Here is a 23,007-nt window from a genome sequence, read left to right as displayed (position 1 = left end):
CCCCTCCTGTTCTTCTCTTGGGCTCCCTGGGGTTGCAGAGTTTCCAGATGCAGTTCAGACACCTACCCTGCAAGCTGTGGAAGAGAGGAATATGCATGGGAGTGAGGCGTCTCCAGTCCCCTCTAACTTGTGCAACTGCAGGAAATGCAGCCCATGGGTTTAGGAACTAAGCTAACTCTCCCTTAAGCAGAGTCCATCTTCAATGTATCTTCATTTGACCCTTTTGCCTGTAATGTCTTAACAGACTTGGAGGTGCCCTCAGGAGGGACATTGCTGCCTCCTGCCATCTCTGTGATGTCCAGGAGACCTCTGAAGAATCTGTTACAGAGACCAAGGGTATGAAAAAAACGGTTTGGAAACTGCATATGGGCAGCTGAAAAGAGCCCTGCATATTCTTGGCTAGAAGGGAAGCTTGGAGACCTCCCTCAGGTTCCCTGAGAAAGGGAGAGAAGTTGGAGATCTGAGGTTTTGAAACTGGACTTGTCTGCTCTTAGGAGGGGCTGGGTTCTTTCTAGGGCAACTGATTAGGGTGATCATCATGCACCTCAACGAGGTTTGGGCACACAACAGCTGCAATCGAGGCTAATAGGCAGAGGAGCTCTCCTCACTCTGCATAACGTGACTATAAATCCATTTTCTCACGATTCCCAGTAGAAACGCTGAAAATTTCTGCCTCTGAGGAACACTCTGCAGAGGTGAGAGGGGCATCCCAAAGAAAATACATGTCAAAATAAATGTTAAAAATACCCAAATTGTACGCTCAATACACATTCATTAGCAGTAGTGCTGTAGATACTGAAAAGCCCTTTAACAAACCAGGGGGATTTCACCTGAAAAATTGTGAATCTCAGAGCTCATCACCCCTCTTCTCTCCTTCCCACTACTGTAGGGCTGGACAGATTTCTCTGGAGCCCAGGGGGAGATGCCCCTGGTCCTCACAGCACATTCAGCCATCTCACACTGAGGCTCAAGGAAGGGAGCTGCAAAAAGATCTCCATGAAGAGAGGCAATATGGGCAGTATATTAGAACTGGAACAAGTCCAGAGATATTTAACCTTAAAACTCTGGGATAACTGCCCAATATCTTTTCTTTTTTGAACAATCCACAGAGCCTGGAGAGAATGAAATGTCCAACAGCAGCTCATTCAACGAGTTCCTCCTCCTGGCATTCGCAGACACACGGGAGCTGCAGCTCTTGCACTTCTCGCTCTTCCTGGCCATCTACCTGGCTGCCCTCCTGGCCAATGGCCTCATCATCACAGCCGTAGCCTGCGACCACCGCCTCCACACCCCCATGTACTTCTTCCTCCTCAACCTCTCCCTCCTCGACCTGGGCTCCATCTCCACAACTGTTCCCAAATCCATGGCCAATTCCCTGTGGAACACCAGGGCCATTTCCTATTTGGAATGTGCTGCCCAGATCTTCTTCTTCTTCTTCTTGTTTTCAGCAGAGTTTTCTCTCCTCACAGTCATGGCCTATGACCGCTACGTTGCCATCTGCAGACCCCTGCACTATGGGACCCTCCTGGGCAGCAGAGCTTGTGTCAAAATGGCAGCAGCTGCCTGGGCCTGTGGTTTCCTCCATGCTCTCATGCACACTGGGAACACATTTTCCCTACCTCTCTGCCAAGGCAATGTGGTGGAGCAGTTCTTCTGTGAGATCCCCCAGATCCTCAAGCTCTCCTGCTCACACTCCTACCTCAGGGAAGTTGGGCTTCTTGTTTTTAGTACCTCTTTACTCTTTGGGTGTTTCACTTTCATTGTGGTGTCCTATGTGCAGATCTTCAGAGCTGTGCTGAGGATCCCCTCTGAGCAGGGCCGGCACAAAGCCCTTTCCATGTGCCTCCCACACCTGACTGTGGTGTCCTTGTTTGTCATTCCTGTATTGTTTGCCTACCTGAAGCCTCCGTCCATCTCCTCCCCACTTCTAGATATGGTTGTGTCCATTCTGTACTCTGTGGTGCCTCCAGCCTTGAATCCCCTCATCTACAGCATGAGGAACAAGGAGCTCAAGGAGGCACTGAAGAAATTCATCCAGTGGGTACAAGGTCAGTGATAACAACTGTTTCATTCACTCATCAGGATATCTGGCATCAAGGCTGTATTTTATCCATTTCTTTCTTTTTTACTTCTCTTTTACATCCATCTTAAAATAATAAATACTAAAATAAAGATGCCTAGTTTTTGTCACATCTGCACAGGAATCTCTCATTTAGCACTTAAACACAGACCATGATAAAGCAGGAAGCCAGGCTTCCCCCTTCACTAGCAGAGAGGGGGATTCTCTGAGCTCCTTCTTTGAGCTCCCTTGGATGTGCCCAGTGCAGGGAGGAGAGTTTCCCTCTGCAGCGTCTTTTCCAGCACTGACACCAAGGGTCCTCTGGGGTACAGAGTCACGGCGGGACAAGGGCAGGTGGGCTGAGACCAGGGGTCCAGTGTTGTTTAGGAGATCTCAGCTTTCGTGGCTATGGTTAGAGTGTGATCTCAAATCTCTCTAATATGAGGGAAATGACAACCAAGTCTCAGCATGGGATTCCATGGTTCCATGCAAAGCTCCAACACACAAAACTGAACATGAGTGAATTGAAGGAAAGTCTAGAGGCAGCCTTCCCGTGGCAGTTCGGGTGGGAGGCAATTGCCTGGTGACACCAGGTGACATCTGAAGAGACAGGGGTGTCCCAGGCACGGGCTAGTGTCTATTGCTCTGCTAGAGCAAATGTGATAGTCACATCTTTCTAGAATGCCTGGTCAGGGCCCGGTGGGCATCTTCCTTGGCCATCTGAAATAGCACTAGATGCTCACTAGTGTTAGAGCCACACTCACTAGGAAGCTGAGACACATGGAGATGTTAACAATGTAAACTGTGACTGGAATTCATTTCGGACACTTGATTCAGTGGCACTGAAGTAGGCCTGCAAGGCCATGATACATGCCTGGGATTTCTAGCACATCTGCATGGGCAGGAGCTATGAGGAAACTCTGCCTTTCTTTAGTAGTTGCTAGGAAAAGACCCCAGGTTCTCTCAGGTTTTCCTACTTGTGCCCAGACGTTTGCACAGAGTCTACTGGGGGCCTGGAGCCAGCTGTGTCCCCCAGGGAGTAGTATTGGGTCCAATCCTATTCAACTTCTCCATCAGTAACCTGGAAGAAGGAACAGAGTGCACTCCCAGCAAGTTTTGTGATGATACAAATGCGGGAGGCTTGGCTGATACACCAGAGGGCTGTGCAGCCATGTTCCTGTGTTAGGGAAAGAGGACTGGATTCAACTGCCACTTGTTGGTGCCCAGGCCCCTGGAGAGGGTGAGTGCTCAGGAGGGATCTGCTGAGGACAGTCCCACTCATTACAGAGTTGGGACAGATGCCCATCCTCCTGGAAGGAGCTATGGAGCCACCATGGAGCACAGGAGACATCCAGGGGCAGAACATGCCTGGAGTGGGGGTGAGTGCTGTGCTGGAAGAGCGGATGCCCAGAGGGGCTGCTGAAATGATTAGTGTATTCAAGACATAGAAAATATGGGGCGATCACAGAGATTTCCTCTACAGTCCAATGGAGAGAGCAGAGGACACTAAAAGGCAAGGGCAGATAAATAGTTCTTCACAGCAGATTCAGCAAGTTCCTGAAGATTTCTACTCTTTCATCACTGGAAAACATTCAAAACAGCCCTTCATCTTTGCAGGCAGAGCTCAAGTGTCCGAGCACCAGCATCCAGAGGGACTTGGAGATGTCCCAGTGTCTCTGAGTGACCTGCATGGGCCTGAGAGCTCTCGCAGGGACCTGTGGGAGAGCAGAGCCCCTCAGAGCTGCAGAGGGAGGCTGGGGACAGGGGACCACGGCACCCGGAATGGCACCAGCTGTGCAGGACTCTGGGACTGCATCCCACCCACTTCTGAAAATCACTTCCCTTTTCAAGAAAAAATGATGATACTGAAGTCAAGTGTACTAAAACACAACAATGAATAATGGCGGGAAGTATACCAAATCATTTTTTTTCTTTAATTCTTTCTCTTGATTTCTGTCTAGATTTTTTTTATCAAATTTTCTAAACTTTTCCTTGTCCCACTCAGAGCCCAGCTCTCAGAAAAGCCCCCTGCCCACAGCTGTACCCGCCACCCCTCACTCTCTGTACAGAGCACGTCACTCCTGGAGGGGTCGTCCTCTCTCGACTGGTGCAGAAAGTCAGGGACCAACTTCAAGGAAATGCACTCTTTTCGTGTGGCTGACTTTGCACAAACTAAATCTATCCCAGTTAAAGCAAAGGCCATGGCCAGGAAGAAATGAGCCCTCCCCAGAAGAGCTCCTAACTCTCGCTTCATCCTGGCTCCCCTTCCACACCATCCTTGTGCTCCCCATGTTGGTGCCATCCCCGCTGCCTGCCTCTCCCTTCAGCCCCACTGCCCACCTCACTCCCGCTCTCCTGCAAGCCTGAGAGCCCGTCTGTGGGCTGGGAGCAGGCGTTCGCCTGCCGCTCCTTGTCCATGTTCAGGATCCTCTCGTGGGGACCTGGCAGTGGCACCAAGGGGATCTGTTCCCTCCTGATGGAGCTACTGTCCTCAGAGTGGGGAGCCTGGGGTCTTTGTCCCCAACAAGGGCATGGTCACCATGGGGCCTGTCCCCTCACAGCGCCCTTATGGACATGATGCCACTACCATCACAAAGCCCTGGTGGTTTCCATGGGGACGTTATTCCGATGCCCTGGTGGAGACCACTGAGACCCTATCACGATGCCTTTGTGGAGACTATGGAGATCCCATCATGATGCCTTGGTGGAGACCATGGAGAAAGACATCATCGCAATGTCTTGGTGAAGTCCATGGGGACCTCATCATTATTGCTTTTTTTGAGATCTATAGCAGAGAGCTTCACAAGGCCGTAGCTGTTGCTCTGCCCACTAATCCTCATACCAACAATCCTGACTGGCTCTCTTTCCATCCCTAAGCCTAGCTCCCTGCATCCCACTGCTCTCTCACCTGCACCCTTCCCTGCCATCCCAGGCCATCAATTCCTCACTCTTGCTGGAGTCTTCTTCTGCACTGACTCACTTGCAATTTAAGGCCCTCCTCACCAGCTTGGCCAGCTGGTTGATGACCATCATGTTGGCAGCTGGGAGGAGTCTCCTTCCAAATAAAATGTCACACCTGGCAGTTTTGCTGCCTTGCTATGGGCTCAGCTCCAGGTCCTCCTCCAAATCCTGCTTAAAAAGAAAAAGTAAAGTAAAAAAAAATCTTTCCTCATTGTCCACTCCATTTTCAGTTTGTAATAAGATGGTATGATTGTACAATAAAGCAATATGAATTGTGATATCTGAAATGCAGAATTAAAACATGAATCCTTAGCATATGTTTCCCCTTGTTGCATGAGTGCATGCCCAGATGTGCAGGGATGCTGCTGCTGGAGGCAGGTTCTGTGCATCACTGTGCCAGAGAAAAGGCCGCCCCAAGGGAATTGACTGAAGACTCCAAAGCCCATGGAGAGATCAGCAGGTTATGAGGAAGCTCCAAAAGTCCCTTTGCCCACTCTGCCTGTTGACAGCACCAGTAGCACCTTTGCTGGGGCTATCTGGCCAATAAGCACAAGAAAGGAGATACTCAAGGGGTGCCAGGCACCCAAAGACCATGCGAGTGCCATAGGGACCAGGGTGTATGTGTGCAGGTGCTGTAGGTGGGGACATGGAGCACTTGTGACTGTCACACCTGCCTAGCCTGGGGGACAGAGCAGGATGGCAGATTTCTTGAAGCAATCTCTAGAAAAGTGAAGGTGCTACTGAAGAAATCTCTGTTCATACAATCTAGCACGGTGAACAGGAATTAAGGGGAGGGGAGCAAGAAGGGTTTGAGAATTCAGAGACCAGAGCACAGAGCTTGGAGTGATGTGCCTCCCCTTTTTGCAGCATTCTGCATGTAGGTGGGACAGTTCTGCATGTAGGTGGGACAGTTTTCCCTACAGCCAGTGTTGGAATGTCTTTGTTTGGGTACAGGACAGATGTTTAGACATTTCTTGGGCTTCACCTTGTTGGTGAAGGTTGACTGAAGCCAAGCAGGGCTGCACTTGCTAGAATCCCAGTCCCATTCAGCCATGAGCCCACATTTTCCTGTTCAAAGTTCCCTGTTTAGTCAAGCTGAGCTCCAGAGATGTTTCCTAATTTTAACAACTGTTTGTATGGAGCATTCTTCTGCTTGACAGATGTTTAATTAATGGCTGCCTTTCCTGAGGTCCTCCACCCTTCAGAGCTACTTGCCTTGGTCCATCCTATGGAAGAGCTCCCTGTATCCAGGCTGTCCATTCTGCTTGGCATCCTCAGCAAGTTTGCTGATGACACGAAACTGGGAGGAGTAGCTGATACCCCAGAGGGCTGCGCTGCCATCCAGAGGGACCTTGTCAGACTGGACAACTGGGCAGTGAAAAACTTCATGAAATTCAACAAGGCCAAGTGCAAGGTCCTGCACCTGGGGAGGAATAACCCCAGACACCAGTACAGGCTGGGGACTGACCTGCTGGAGAGCAGCTCTGCGGAGAAAGACCTGGGTGTCATGGTGGACGACAAGTTGACCATGAGGCAGCAGGGTGCCCTCGTGGCCAAGAAGGCCAATGGAATCCTGGGCTGCATTAAGAAGAGCGTCTCCAACAGGTCGAGGGAGGTGATCCTGCCCCTCTACTCAGCCCTGGTGAGGCCGCATCTGGAGTATTGTGTCCAGTTCTGGGCTCCACAGTACAAGAGAGATGTGGAGCTGCTGGAGAGAGTCCAGCGCAGGGCTACAAGGATGATCAGGGGCCTGGAACATCTGCCCTATGAGGAGAGGCTGAGGGAGCTGGGCCTGTTCAGCCTGGTGAAGAGAAGGCTGAGAGGGGATCTAATCAGTGTATATAAATACCTCAAGGAAGGGAGTGCAGAGGACGATGATGGTCTCTTTTCAGTGGTGGCCACTGACAGAACTAGAGGTAATGGCCACAAACTGAAACACCAAAAGTTCCACAGGAACTTAAGGAATATTTTTTTAACAGTGAGGGTGACAGAGCACTGGAACAGGCTGCCCAGAGAGGTTGTGGAGTCTCCTTCTCTGGAGATCTTCAAAACCCGCTTGGATGCAGTCCTGTGCCACGTGCTCTAGGTGTCCCTGCGTATGCAGGGGGGTTGGACTAGATGATCTCTAGAGGTCCCTTCCAATCCTAAGCATTCTATGATTCTATGATTCTATGATTCTATGAGACTTAGGAGAAGAAACTTCTTCCTTCTGGCAACAGGGCCTCCTTGCCTGCTTTCCCCCAGGCACACAAGGTGTCCTGGATCAGTGTCCTGCCCTAGGCTTTGAACACTCCCACCCACACACTGCTCCAACCAAAAGCCTTGGGCAAAGCATGGTGGAAAGGATGTCCGTTCTCAGGGAATGGGCACCTCTATTTGGTCATTCTGCTTGTTAACACACATGAAGGGTTGACCTGGCATCAGAGGAACCTGCACGTTGCCTTTTCCTATCTGCAATCACGACTTCCAACTCTCTGCTCTAATCAGCCCCTGGGGAGGCTTTGCTTGGTAATGAACCACAGTGGGACCCATTAACCCTCCAAGAAACTTGGGGATGTGCTTCTGACTTGAACTTCTTGAGAAGTTTCTTCAGTCTCTTCTCAGCCTCAGAGGTTCGTGGACTCAGCTCCAACTACTCCCAAAGCATCAGTAAAATGCAAAATCCCCCAGGAGCCACGATTCTTGCCATAATTTTCTTCAATTTTCAAATCTGCTATAGCTAATTGGGAAGGAGTGTATTAACATTAGACTGATTACAATGAGCACCTGGAAAAGAAAGATAGATATATTTTTTTGCGCTTTCTTTATTTTTCCATGTTCTGAATCAGCCATATGAACTTTCTCCACTTCCTAGAGTGTCTCCCAATGAAGTCTGGACATGTGTGAAAAGCAGTGTTTTTGAGGGGAGACCTGTATGAAGAATCTTCTTGCTCAGCTCCCCAGCCCTGCCACTTCCCTCATCAGCCACTGGGGCCTTGGATCACTCTGGCTAAAATCAAACTGTTTTTCTCACGCCAGTAGCTGAATGTTACAGCTCATGTGCACCAATTCCCACCTGAACTAGCTGCAAACTTTTAAAATATTAAGTATGATAAAACAAAATAACCTGGATCCTATGTCAACAGGAAACAAAATCCAAACCTCAACTGTAGGTTGAATCCCGAGTTGCCTCCAAGGAGCTCCACAGCCTACAAGGAATAACCTTCCTTGAACCTCTTTTCACAAACAGTTAGTAAAGGCTGGATAGACACACGGTGAAGGAGCTGGTTAAGAGACAACAAGAGTCTCCTGAAAGACTCCCTGAACCTCAAAGTAGCAAGGGAAGAGTTGAGAGGTGTCTGAACGATAAAGAGCAAGGAGAGAAGGAATACTCAAACCATGAAAAGTGCAGATGTGCACTTTCAAAGTGAAAAGTGTCAGATCCCATCCATGTAGTTGCCTCTGTCAAATGCGGTTGACTGGAATTCCCTTTCTAGTCAATGGAGGGGAATGAGTGGTCTTAACAGACACTTGATTTCAGCACCACAGGGGAACACAACCGCCCCAGGGAATCTCCAACAGCAGCAGCCTCTCTATGTGGTCAAATTGAATCCAACCCCTAAAGCAGATTTTAGTCATAAGTCAGAACATTCTCATAGAATAACAAAAATTATCCCTTCCAAAACTTCGCGCCATTTTTAACATTACGAAATACATTTTCATTCTTCTTTTTTGGCAGCACCATGTTGGTGCACAACACTGCCCATGGCAATGGAGTAAGGCAGGAAGCAGATTCCTAGATAAAGTTCTCAGGAGGATCTGTGCTAAGGCCACCTCTGCTCTTTTCTGGCCTATCATCTCTATCTTAAGTAGCACAGTGCATGAAACTCTGCTGAGGAAGTGAAGAACAGCGAGCCTGCTTTGGTGCCTCCAGGAGGAAGACTGTCTTCTGCCACAGACTGTCCTCCATCCCACTTCTACCCAAAGAGCAGCCCACAGCAGTTATCATGGAGCTGAGGCTCACCCTCATCTCAGCCTGTGCTCAGACTGTGTGCTCTTTCATCCCACAGGCCTTTGATCCTGTCTTACCAAACACCAAACCCTCAAACCAAGCCCCAACCCCAGGCAATCCCACAGGTCTGCCCAGGGCCCACATTGCCAGGGCAGGGAGGGAGAAGTGACCTCTCCAGTTGCCCCTTTCAGACATTTCTCAGGCTTCACCTTGTTGGTGATGGTTGACTGAAGCCAAGCAGGGCTGCACTTGCTAGAATGCCAGTCCCATTCACCCATGAGCCCACATTTTCCTGATTTATTCTTTTACTCTCACTGAAGCAGGAGCAGGGAGATTTGGCTTTCCCCAAACCATCCTTACTTTGCTGGACAATATTTCTGACTTCCTCTTTTGCAGCCTCTCCCTTCTTCCCCTTTCCACATGCTGCGTTACTGACTTGAAGGCCACATGCCAGTTCCCTGTTTAGTCAAGCTGGGCTCCAGCAATGTTTCCTAATTTTACCAACTGTTTGTATGGAGCATTCTTCTTCTTGACAGATGGCTGCCTTTCCTGAGGTCCTCCACCCTTCAGAGCTACTTGTCTTGGTCCATCCTATGGAAGATCACCATGTATCCAAGCTCTCCATTCTAGCATTTCCCCCTCCTCATCTTCCTTGGTGGTCTCTCCTCCAGAATTCCATGCTGTCATTGAAGGAATGTAGCCATTCAAATGATCTCACTACATCTCCCTCATTCTAATTACAGGGCACACCTCTTGCACATCACTCCTTGAAAGTGATTTCATAGCTTTTTTAGGTAACAGCAGTGTTTGGGCTGTTCTGTGTTTGAGAAGCATATTTCTACACAAATATCTAAATTCATCTCTCTTCTCAACAGACACAAACCCATTTTGTCTAACCCAGTGCCCTTCTGCCAATCTGCCACACACTGGGTCGGAACTGGCCTCCCTAGTAGTAAAACAGGATTGTCTCCTGTGTGCCTGATGACTGGGCTCTTCTTCCAAAGCTGGACATAAGAATGGGATCAAGGAATAGTCCTCAAAAATACCCTCTGGACATGTCTGGGTTTTGCATAGGCCAAAGGCCAACAGCTCCTGTAGTGATGTGTTGGGGAAAGAGGACTGGATTCAGCTGCCACTTGTGGGTGCTCAGGGCCCTGGAGAGGGTGAGTGCTCAGGAGGGATCTGCTGAGGACAGTCCCACTCATTACAGAGCTGGGACAGATGCCCATCCTCCTGGAAGGGGCTATGGAGCCACCATGGAGCACAGGAGACCTCCAGGGGCAGAACATGCCTGGAGTGGGGGTGAGTGCTGTGCTGGGAGAGGGGCTGCCCAGAGGGGCTGCAGAAATGATTAATGTAATCAAGACATAGAAAATATGGGGGCGATCACAGAGATTTCCTCTACAGCCCAATGGAGAGAGCAGTGGACATTAAAAAGCAAGGGCAGATAAATAGTTCTTCACAGCAGATTCAGCAAGTTCCTGAGGATTTCCACTCTTTCATCACTGGAAAACATTCAAAACAGTCCTTCATCTTTGCAGGCAGAGCTCAAGTGTCCGAGCACCAGCACCCAGAGGGACTTGGAGATGTCCCAGTGTCTCTGAGTGACCTGCATGGGCCTGAGAGCTCTTGCAGGCACTTGCGGGAGAGCAGAGCCCCTCAGAGCGGCAGAGGGAGGCTGGGGACAGGGGACCACGGCACCTGGAATGGCACCAGCTGTGCAGGACTCTGGGACTGCAGCCCACCCACTTCTGAAAATCACTTCCCTTTTCAAGAACAAATGATCATGCCCAAGTCTAGTGTGCTAAAACACAACAATGAATAAAGGTGGAAGCTAAAACAAAGCATTTATTTGCTTTAATTCTTTCTCTTAATTTCTTTCTAGATTTGTTTTGAAAGACATTTTCTAAACATTTCTGTTGTATTCAGGCCTATACCACTAAGCAGGAGGTTTCTTTGTGCCACTCTGAGCCCAGCATTCAGAAAAGCCCCCCTGTCCACTGCTGTCCCTGCCACCCCTCACTCTCTGCACACAGTCCGTCACTCCTGGAGGTGTCGTCCTCTTTCAACTGGTGTGGAACGTCGGGGGAGCAGCTTCAAGGAAATGCTCTGTTTTGGCATGGTCAACCTTGCACAAACTAAATATATATCCCTGTTTAAGTAAGTTTTAACGATGTCTCTAAAGTGTCATCAGTGCAATAATTGAAAAACAAAATCCTCATTTTTAAACTTGCACACAATTTTTGCATGCAGCATCATGTTTGTATGCTACAGTCAGCATTTCTACCTAGCACAGCAAGAGCCATCGCCCCCAAATAAAGCCCTCGAGACAATGTGTTGAAGGGCATATTGGCTCCTTTCTGATGTCTCGTCTTTATCTTGAGCACCACAGTCTGAGAAACCCCTCTGAGGAGTTTTGTAAAAAGAGATTGTCCAGTGGTGCCTCGAGGACAAAGGCTGTGTCCTGTCCTGTCCAGTCCTCCATCCTTCTGCTACTGAAAGAGCCACCGACCGTAGATATAAGTTTTGAGGCTCCTCAAAGCATCTCAACGTGCAGCCACACTTTGTGCTGTTACAGACCACAGGACATTGATCCTGCCCTGGATCACTCTCAAGTCCTAGATTCCCACACTGGACTGCCCAGAGAAGAGACCTGATGGTGCAGGGGTGCAGAAGGCACCTCTCCAAGGCTCTCTTTGAGACATTTCACAGCCTTCGGCACCATCTGGAGATGTTCCTGAAAGAATGGTTTTGGGAAATCCCTGTGGGGTAAGGAGAGGACTGTTTTCCAGGACATGAGGGGAAATCTCTCCTCCTCCTGGCTCTGCGATGTGGCTCCACAGAGCGGCATTGGGGAGCACATGAGCAGCGTCCGTCAGAGCCTGGGCCCTGCAGGACAACTCCAAGGACAAGGGCAGAAGCTCCCTGACAGGAGCAGGAGGCCCTGCAATGAGGCTGATCCCTCTCTTTCTCCCTTGTTCCCAGCAGATCCACTCCCTGGCTGCCTCCAGGCCCTCCAGGCCCACCCTGCTGCCCAGCACAGCATGAGAGCCCTGGCCCTGCCACAACTGCTGCTTGTCAGGGTGGGAAAGAGACTCAGTGGGACTTCAAAATGCCTAAGAGTCAGATTGAAATGAGAGATTCCTGAGGACAAGTGACATGAACCAGAACATTCATTTTCCTTTACAGGAATGCTACAGGGAAAAACAAAAAAAAGTAAGAAATAAATAATGGCACAACATGAACCCTTGATGCAAATTTTCTGGGTAGAGGTATTGATGTTGAGGTTAGACCCACTGGATGAGTTTCCTCAGGACTTCCTTGAGCTCATTATTCCTCATGCTGTAGATGAAGGGGTTCAATGATGGAGGCACAACCGAATACAGAACAGTCACTACCAGATCCAGAACTGGGGAAGAGATGGAGGGGGGCTTCAGGTAGGCAAATGCTGCCGTGCTGATCAGGAGGGAGACCACAGCCAGATGTGGGAGGCATGTGGAAAAGGCTTTGTGCTGGCCCTGCTCTGAGGGGATCCTCAGCACATCAGCAAAGATCTGCATGTAGGACACCACAATGAAAATGAAACATGCAAAGAATAAACAAATACTAAACACAAGAAGCCCAACTTCCGTGAGGTAGGAGTCTGAGCAGGAGAGCTTGAGGAACTGGGGGATCTCACAGAAGAACTGCTCCACCACATTGCCTTGGCAGAGGGGTAGGGAAAATGTGTTCCCAGTGTGCAGGAGAGCATGGAGAAACCCACTGGCCCAGGCAGCTACTGCCATTTTGACACAAGCTCTGCTGCCCAGGAGGGTCCCATAGTGCAGGGGTCTGCAAATGGCAACGTAGCGGTCATAGGCCATGACACTGAGGAGAAAATACTCTGCTGCTACTAAAAAAAAGAAGAAAAAGACCTGGGCAGCACACCCCAAATAGGAAATGTCTGTTGAATCCCTCAGGGAATTGGCCATGGATGTGGGCATGGTTATGGAGATAGAGCCTAGGTCAAGGACAGACAGGTTGAGGAGGAAGAAGTACATGGGGGTGTGGAGGTGGTGGTCGCAGGCTACGGCTGTGATGATGAGGCCGTTGGCCAGGAGGGCAGCCAGGTAGATGGCCAGGAAGAGCGAGAAGTGCAAGAGCTGCAGCTCCCGCATGTCTGCAAATGACCGGAGGAGGAATTCGTTGAAGAAGCTGCTGTTGGACATTAGCTCCCTGCAGTTATGTGGGCCTGTCTAAGGAACAGAAAACAATGAAAACTTAGGAGGGACTTTACAAGAAATAAAATTCCAAAGTCATTTCCTTTATGACCCTGCCCACCACTGCCTCTCTTTAGTAAGAGTGTCTTAGTGCAGTTCCTTTGCTTGACCTCCATTTTCACTGGTTGAGTGTGCTGTGAGGAGCAGAGACCTCAACTCGAGAGCTGTCTGTGCTGAACAGTAGTGGGAAGTGGGGAACGGAGGCCACACTTTTGGATGTTTTACCTTTTCTGACAGGTGAGATCCATTCAAGATGTGGATGAGCTTTTCAGCATCTTTACTCCCAAGAGTAAGCAAAGAGGTTTGAGGAACAGTAATTTTTAGTCTGTTTGAGATGTCCTTGTCGTTCCTTGGGCGTATTCCCCAACGGACAAATCCTTCACATTTCAACTCTGAGTCCTTAGAGGAATGCATCCACAGTCACTTATGTGCAGAGTCGGGACATCTCGTTTGTCTGTTAAGTTTCGTTCCCAGATGTCCTGTGCACCGGTCTCCTTGAGCTAGAGTGTCATTGTGCTCATATGGTGCCCTAAAAGGAGACAGGCCCTGCTGAGAGCAGAGCTGTGCAGTTTCTAAGTGCCCATCTCCACCTTTCTCACCCTGTCTCCATACACCTAAGGGAGGGCTCCACACCCCTGGCCAAACACGCACAGGGCTCATTTCAGCTGCTCCTGGACAGCCTCCCACCACCACCTCCATACCCTCAGCATCTCTACAGCTTCCTCACGGGTCACCCAGGTATCACAGAACGGCCATGAGACAGCAGAGCCTTTCTGGAGGGAAGCGGACAGCCTGGCAGGACACTACAGGGCAAGAGCCAAAGGACTGGCAATGCTGAAGACGGGCTCTCCTTAAGGGAGAGTCAGCTCAATTCCCAGACCCAGGGACTGCTTTTCCTGCAGCTCTACAGGGTAGGCTTGGGAAGAACCTCATTCCCATTCAGACCCCTCTGTTCCACACCTTGCAGCATCCATGTCTGAAGTGCAGCTGAAAACACTCAACCACGGAAAGCTGAGAGCAAGAACAGGAGCAGCATGGACAGGAGAAGAATTAAGGAGCAAGACCTTCAATGTGCTGGATGGAGGAAGGGAGAGGGACAGGGAGGCATTCTGGAAAACCTTCACCTTATCAGATGGGTATGTCACCTCACAGAGGGGGACACCTTAGTCCCTTGGTGGGGAGGCTGGAGATGGTCCCATGGCAGGAGAGATTGCCCAGGTCTGGCTGCAGAGGAGGCAGCTCCTGCCCTGCACTTCCTGCCCCTGCACTGCCCATCTCTGCTGCCTGCAGCTGTCCCTGCCAGCAGCCCTTCCTCTGTCCCTGGCTCTTGTCCCTGCTCACAGATCCCATACGACCCTATCTGTGCTCAGCTCTGCCCTGCAGAAACCTCTAGGCAATTTCCAAAGGCAGCTGTGCAGTTGCAGGTCCTAAGAAGTAGGTTATAGAAAGTCCTAGGAGGCCACAAAGATGATATTGATGCTGCCTCTAGGCTAAGATGGGGATTAAGCAGCTTGTTGAGGTTTCTCACAGAACTATTAATTCTCTCTTAATCTTTCAGACTGAAGGTTTAGGACTTTCAGTTTCTTATCAAAGTAGAAAACTTCTTCTACCTTCTCCCAGCCATAATAAGGAGGTTGAAAGAGCAGAGACCTGAAGGAAAGCTCCTTCCCTTTCAAGTAGCCCTTCTCTTGCTCTTCTCCAAGAAAGGACCCCTCGTGCATGTGGCAGGGAATCCCTGCTCTGAAGCCTCTCCTCCTCCTGCTAAACCCTGCATGTTCCAGGAGAGAGACGTTTAAAATTCCAATCCTTAATTGCATGCACTGAGTTCAGAAGAACCCTCCAGGAACCTCAGCAGCTTTGCCCTGCAGCTAGAAACTCACCGTGTCAAGGGCTGGAAAGGTTTCTCCCACAACAAGCTCTCCTCTCTCCTTCGCACTGCCGTTCCCTTCTCGCTGCCTTCTCTCCTCTGCTGTCCGCAGCAGCAGGCAGTGCCCGCAGCCCTGCTGCTCTTGGCACAGGAGCTGCTCCTGCACTCGGCTGTCTCTGGGCAGTGCTGCCAGGCTGCCACGAGCTGCCTCCGTCCCAGGAGCCTGGCCCCGCTCAGGAGCAGAGGCCCAGCTGAACTCACCAATTTTTCTGTCCCTTGTGTCCCCTCCTTTTGGGAAATGTGCATGAAGTAACCTCAAAGAATCACACTTGTTGTCCGTTCCTAATGAATGGAGAAAAAAGGATTCCAAAATTGCCATCTGTTTCATCAGAGGATGAGTATCTATGAAAGTTGGAAGTGGGCCTCTGGAAGGCCCTAGTTATGAAGCCCCTAATAGGCAGGACACCCAGAAAGGGGCAAGAAGGGGGCACTACGTGAGCACCATTCAGTATAATGTAGAGACTCTGGCGGATCGTTACAGTGCAAAAAGTTAATAAAATTCAGTGCAGACATTTAATTCAGTGACATAGAAGTAGGCTGCAGGGCCAAGATAGATGTCTGGCTTGTCCAGCATAACCAGATGTCTCCTCTAGGAGGCACAGCCTGGGATCTATGGCAAACCATGTCCAATCTGTCCTACAGCTGAGTGTGGGAGTGTGGGAGAGTGGGAGAGGCACCTCACACCAAGGGGTCTGCTCTGGTCTCTGCTCTCTTAAAAGCTTCTCGCTTTGTTCCCACACAACCTCTTTGCACCCTGGAAAACATGATGGGGCTAGTGATGACCCCAGGATTGGTAGATCACAGTTGGCTCAAGCCCAAGGACATCTTCAGGGGCACCTTCTCCTGCCTGGACATGGGCTCACCTCTGTCCCAGGCCCCAAGGTGCTACAAATCAGCTTGAGCAACAAAACCCTCTCCTGTCGCTCCCTCACAGCCCAGCTCTGTTTCTCCCTGGTCTTGGGCACTGCAGCCTTGTCTCTCTTAGTGGGAACCTCCTCTCACCATTGCATTGACCCCTGCTCTCCATGCCAGCATGGCTCTGCTCTCAAGTGGGGCCATTGCACACAGTGTCTTTGGCTCTTGGTAACAGGTTTCACCAGGACCAGTCTGTCCTCTGTGCCACATCCTGATGATCTGCAGCCTAAATATATGCAAATGCCTGTAGCCTGGCATAGAGACAGAAGCACAAGCTGTCACAGGACCTCAACATCATTGCAATAACTGAGATGCATTATCACCACTCACACAACTGGAGGCCTGCGCTGCTGGGGTAAAAGCTCTTCAGGGGAGGCTGTGAGGGAAGAGGAGGAGGGGGCAGGTCCTTTGTGTGGAGGGGCAACTCGGATGGACAAAGAGCTTCCATGGCATGGACAAGGTTTGGGTATGTGCTTGTGGGTGAGCATCAGATGAAGGGTGACATCATGCTGGGAGCTACAGACCATGCAGTCAGGCTGATGGCGTGAATGACATCTTTAAGCAACATGACAAAGTCCGTGGATCATAGGCCCTGGTTCTTACTGGCAGAACAGGTTGGAAGGCTCTTGAATCCCCCTAACATTCCCTGGAAAGGCAAAGACCAGAGTGTAAACAGGCTGTGAGGTTTCTGGAGTGTGGACACCAGATGCAACAGAGAAGTCTCAGTGAAGGTGGAAGATATGCAACAGTTTGGGTAGCAACAGGATATAAAATACTACTACTGTTAATAAAAATGAAGTGAAAAAATATTAAAAATGTAATATAAATATTAGGAAAAATAGTGAAGAAACAATGTTCAGCATTGGTATGGGATGCTGAGGGAGTCATTTTTAGAGAGCAATGACAATTTCCCTAGGCTGAAAAATATCCGTGAAATTATTTTCCTTAGCCTCCTTGAGCGCCTTGTTCCTTGTGTCGTAGATGAGGGGGCTTCACTGTTGGAGGCACCACCGTGTACAGAACAACCACTACCAGATCCAGAGCAGGGGAGGAGACATAGGGGACCTCAGGTAGGCAAACATGACAGTGCTAAAGGCAGACAGCGGGCAGGTGCGGGAGACACATGGAAAAGGCTCTGTGCTGGCCCTGCTCTCAGCACAACAGCAAAGATCTGTTCATAGGATAACATTGTGACAATGAAACAATCAAACATTAAACTGGCACTAATAATAAGATGCCTAACATGGCTGAGGTAGGAGTATGAGCAGGAGAGCTTGAGGGTCTGAAGGATTTCACACAAGAACTGTCTACAGAGTTCTCTCTACAGAAAGAAAACAGGAAAGCGTTAGCAGTGGGGACAGGAACAGGTACAGTAGGGCACCTGTAGGAAAACCATGTCCCACTGCAGTGCTTGCTGGGCAAGTGCCCCAGGATATGATGGGTTTCCTACCTCTACGCTAATAAATGAATTCCAACACTGACTGTAGGGAAAATCCATCCCGCCTGCACGCAGCGTGCTGCAAAAATAGGAGACACATCACACTGAGCTCTGTGCTCTGGTCTCTGAACTCTCACACCCTTCTAGCTCTCCTGCCCTGAATTTCTGCTCACTCTGCCAGATGATTTGAACAGGGACTGGGCTAATGAGGTCCTCAGTGTGGATGGACCGCTGGCTACCCAGTCCTAGGGACTTCTGCAGTAGCACGTGTGCTTTCCCAGAGATTGCTTCAAGAAATCTGCCATCCTGCCCTGTCCCGCAGGCTAGGCAGCTGTGATAGTCACAAGTGGCCCCTGTGCCCACCTACAACCCCTGCACACGCACACCCGTGGTCCCTATGGCACTGGCATGGCCCTTGGGTGCCTGGGATCCCTTCGTTATCTCCTTAACCCTGCTTTGTGGACTTAGAGGGCCAGCAAAGGGGCTGCTGGTGCTGTACATGGGCCAGAGTGGGCAAAGGCACTTCTGGAGCTTCCTCACAACCTGCTGGTCTCTCCATGGGCTTTGGAGTCTTCAGTCATTGGAGTCTTCAGCCAGTGTCCTTGGGGTGGCCTTTGCTCTGGCACAGTGATGCACAGAACATGCCTCCAGCAGCAGCATCCCTGCACATCTGGGCATGCACTGATGCAAGAAGGAGAAACATGTCCTAAGGATTCATAGTTTAATTCTGCATTTCAGATACCCTAATTCATATTGTTTACATGTACCCTCATACCGGTTTATTGCAAGATGAAACTGGAGAGGATAAATAGCATGGGTCTTTCCCGCTCTCTCCCCGTTTTTTTTCTCTTCTTTTTCAGTTTATTTTTTCAGTAGGAGCTGGAGGAGGACCTGGAGCTGAGCCCACAGCAGGGCACCAAGACTGCAGGTTGCCACATATCCTTTGGATGGAGGCTCTTCCCATCTGCTGGCCTGATGGTCATCAACCAGGTGGCCAAGACGGTGATGAGAGCCTTAAACTGGGAGTGACTCAGGGGAGAAGACTCCAGCAAGAGTGAGGAAGTGATGGGCTGGGATGGCAGGGAAAGGTGCAAGTGATGTGGACAAAGGAACCTCTGGAGAGAGCAGTGGGATGCAGGGAGCTCTGCTTAGGGACAGACAGAGAGCCAGTCAGGATTGTAGGGATGAGGATTAGTGGGCAGAGGAACAGAGCTGGCCTTGTGTAGATCTCTACTATGGACCTCTAGAAAGACATCATGATGGGATCCCCATGGTTTTCACCAAGACATTGTGATGGCATCTTTCACCAAGGTCTCCACCAAGGAACCATGATGAGACCTCCATAGTCCCCACAAAGGCATCATGATGGGGTCTGCCATGGTGTACAGCAGGGCATGATGATACGGTCCCCATGGAAACCACCAGGGCTTTGTGATGGCAGTGGTAGCCTGCCCATAAGGCCATTGTGAGCGGGTGGTCCCCACGGTGACCATGTTCTTGTTGGGGGCTAAGGCCCCAGGTTCCCCACTCTGAGGAGAGCAGCTCCAAGCAGCTCTGAAGGGTGGAGGACCTCAGGAAAGGCAGCCATTAAGTAGGCATCTGTTAAGAAGAAGAATGCTCCATACAAACAGTTGTTAAAATTAGGAAACATCGCTGGAGCCCAGCTTGACTAAAGAGGGAACTGGCATGTGGCCTTCAAGTCAGTAAGGCAGCATGTGGAAAGGGGAAGAAGGGAGGGGCTGCAAAGGAGGAAGTCAGAAATATTGTCCGGTAAAGTAAGGATGGTTTGGGGAAAGCCAAATCTCCCTGCTCCTGCTTCAGTGAGAGTAAAAGAATGAAGAAGGAAAATGTGGGCTCATGGCTGAATGGGACTGGGATTCTAGCAAGTGCAGCCCTGCTTGGCTTCAGTCAACCTTCACCAACAAGGTGAAGCCTGAGAAATGTCTGAAAGGGGCAACAGGAGAGGTCACTTCTCTGTCCTTGCCCCGGCAAGTGTGTGCCCTGGGCAGAGCTATAGGGTTGCCTGAGCTTGGGGCTTGGTTTGGGGTTTGGCATTTGGCAAGAGAGGATCAAATTCCTGTGGGATGAAAGAGCACGAAGTCTGAGCACAGGCTGAGATGAGGGTGAGCCTCAGCTCCATGATAACTGCTGTTTGCTGCTCTTTGGGTAGAAGCGGGATGGAGGACAGTCTGTGGCAGAAGACAGTCTTCCTCCTGGAGGCACCAAAGCAGGTTCGCTGTTCTTCACTTCCTCAGCAGAGTTTCATGCACTGTGCTACTTAAGATAGAGATGATAGGCCAGAAAAGAGGAGCCCTTAACACAGATCCTCCTGAGAACTTTATTTAGGCCTCTGCTTCCTGCCTTACTTCATGGCCATGGTAAAGGAGTGCACGAACATGGTGCTGCCAAATTAGAAGAATGAAAATGTATTTCATAATGTTAAAAACTGCCTGAAGTTTTGGAAAAGGCAATCTTTGTTATTCTTTGGGAATTATCTCACTTATGACTATAATCTGCTTTAGGGGATGGATTCCATTTGATCACATAGAGAGGCCGGTGCTGCTGGAGATGCTCTGTGTTCGTTGTATTCCCCTGCAGTGCTGAAAATTTTGGAGGCAGTTCCTGCAGGCCCTTAGCTTGTCATTGGGAAATATATCTGAAATTAAAAGTCTGTTAAGAGCACTTATTTTCCTCCTTTGACTAGAAAGGAAAGTCCAGATAACTGGATTTGACAGAGACATCTGTCCGGATGGGGTCTGACATCGGGCAGAGTCTCCCTCCTCGTATACACCCTTTCACCAATCCCTCACATATCTCTACAAGCCTGATTAAGCTGAACTTTTTGAAAGACAGCTTTGATTCAGATGATCTGCACATCTGCACTTTCCGTTTTTTTTTTTTTTTTAAGTCTTCCTCCTCCCCTTGCTCTTTATCATTCAGACACCTCTCAACTCTTCCCTTGCTGCTTTGAGCTTCAGGAAGTCTTTCAGGAGACTCTTGTTGTCTCTTAACCAGTTCCTTTACCATGTGTCTATCCAGCCTTTTCTATCTAGTTGTGAAAAACAGTTCAAGGAAGGTTATTCCTTGTAGGCTGTGGAGCTCCTTGGAAGCAATCAGGACTCAACTAGCAGTTGAGAAGTGTGTTTTGTTTCCTATTGACACAGGATCCAGGTTATTTTGTTTCATCACACTTAACATTTCTACCGGTTTGCCACTAGTTCAGGTGGGAATTTGGTGCACATGAGCTATAACATTCAGTTCCTGGAATGGAAAAACAGTTTGATTTTAAGCAGAGTGATCCGAGTCCCCAGTGGCTGATGAGGGAACTGGCAGGGCTGGGGAGCTGGGCAGGAACCTTCTGCATACAGGTCTCCCCTCAGAAATACTGCTTTTCACACGTGTCCAGACTTCATTGGGAGGCACTCTAGGAAGCGGAGGAAGTGCATGCCTGATTCAGAACATGGAAAAAAATAAGAAAGCTGAAAAAAAAACCCAGCTATCTTTCTTTTTCAGGTGCTCAGTGAGATCTGCCTATTTTTAATACACTCCATTCCAATTAGGTAGAACAGAGTTGAAGATTAAAGAAAATTATAGGAAGAATCATGGCTCCTGAGGGGTTTTGCATTTCACTGACCCCTTGGGAGTAGTTGGAGCTGAGTCCATGAACCTCTGATGCTGAGAGGAGACTGAAGAAACTTCTCAAGAAGTTCAAGTCAGAAGCACATCCTTAAGTTTCTTGGAGGGTTAATGGGTCCCACGGTGGTTCATTACCAAGGAAAGCCTCCCCAGGGGCTGATTAGAGCAGAGAGTTGCAAGTCATGATTGCAGATAGGAAAAGGCAACGTGCAGGTGCCTCTGATGCCAGGTCAACCCTTCATGTGTGTTAACAAGCAGAATGACCAAACAGAGGTGCCCAGTCCCTGAGTACGGACATCCTTTCCACCATGCTTTGCCCAAGGCTTTTGGTTGGAGCAGTGTGTGGGTGGGAGTGTTCAAGGCCTAGGTCAGGACACTGATCCAGGACCTCTTGTGTGCCTGGGGGAAAGCAGGCAAGGAGGCCCTGTTGCCGGAAGGAAGAAGTTTCTTCTTCTAGGCCTCAATGGCAGACACACCAGCCATGGCCAAGAGGACATAGACCTAGTTCTTGAGGAGGTTTTTGGCACTACCCTTGGCTGTCTCCCCCTTTGGCTCTCCTACACTTTCCCATGCTTGTCCCTGTTTCCCTGCAGCTTGTAGACACCCAGCCTGCTTCCCCACCTTGTTCTCACCCCAGCATCTCTCCAGGTTTTCCCATATTTCTCTGTCCTTGGTGACTCTTCTTTGAAACAATAAGGCATGAGTTGATCTCAGGTCCCCTCCAGCTCACCTCTTGCACCACAGAACTGCTCTTAAATGACATTTCTCCTTTCTTCAAATCAAGTCTGTACCTTAATAAGCAGTTTGTGGCTCTTTCTCATTCGCAATTTCTTTCCCACTACCAGAAAAACTTCCATCGTTTCTGAAACCACCCTGCAGGCAGTCACAGGCTCCTGCTCTCTTCCCATTAGCTGTAGCACTTCAGCAGGCTAAAGAAGCTCATGGTCCTCAGCTTCTCCATGCAGGCCATGTGCTGACCAGGCCTGTAAAAGCAACCTCACCCCAGCAGAAGGGCCTGACTCTGGGGAGGCCATGTCAGGTACTGACCCATAGGCAAAAAAGAAAAATAAAGGAAAAAAAAAAAAAAAACATCGGTAGAAGACTTAACTTCTTTGCACTGAAAAAACACAAACTCCCTCCTCACAGGGGGGCAAGTGATACTCGTGCCCCCAGCCACCTTGGAGACCTGACACTGAACTCACTTCATGTGACGAGAACAGTTCTTCTACAGAGAGCCCCAACTGGATGCAGTATCTAGAGGTACTCTAATGAGTAAAGAGTAGGGGGACTCCTGTTCATGCAGTCCAGGACACCGTGGCCTCCAGAGCATGTTGCTGGCTCACGTGCAGCTTGCTGCCCACAAAGGTCCTTCTCCAAAGAGCTGCTGCCCAGCCGGACATTTCCCAGTCCATATCACTGCAAGGGCTGGTCTATCCCAAGGGCAGGATCTGGTTTTTGTCCTTATTGGAACACCATCCCTACAAAGTAGACAATACTATCCTGCGTAGCCAAGCTGATCTCCCAAGGTGTCTTCTAGTTTTAATGAGTATCGGGATAGACCATCCTTGGGCTGGCTGGCTGTGCTCCTTAAAGACCTGCAGGCTTTCCTAAGCTCCACCACCCTTCAGAAGGCAGGATTCCCCCAGCAGGAGGGAGCCTACGCAAGCTCTCCCCCAGATATTGATCCATCCCATGCAAGAGCTCCTTCCATCTGAGCTGTCCCTTCACATCAAGGACATCCACCCCATCCTGCTCTTCCCCCTCAACCTTTCTTCCTGAGGAGCTTGTCCTCTGCCATCACAGCCCTCTTGCCATGTGAGT

General features: G+C 49.8%; 1 protein-coding gene across 1 annotated transcript; it reads right to left on the bottom strand.

Annotated features, from left to right (window-relative positions):
* Positions 1–12,298: 12,298 nt before the first annotated feature.
* Positions 12,299–13,219, bottom strand: LOC148593211 (olfactory receptor 14C36-like). Its single transcript, XM_088531743.1, has one exon. It carries the CDS (start codon positions 13,217–13,219, stop codon positions 12,299–12,301), a length of 921 nt encoding a protein of 306 aa, XP_088387869.1.
* Between the last annotated feature and the right edge of the window lie 9,788 nt (positions 13,220–23,007).

Source organism: Tinamus guttatus, unplaced genomic scaffold (genome assembly GCF_059628265.1).
Source record: "Tinamus guttatus ecotype Peru unplaced genomic scaffold, ASM5962826v1 Tinamus_guttatus_pri_ptg000429l, whole genome shotgun sequence".
NCBI lineage: Eukaryota > Metazoa > Chordata > Aves > Tinamiformes > Tinamidae > Tinamus > Tinamus guttatus.
The sequence above is the reverse complement of the archived record's forward strand: the minus strand, read 5'-3'. Positions and strand labels throughout refer to the sequence as shown.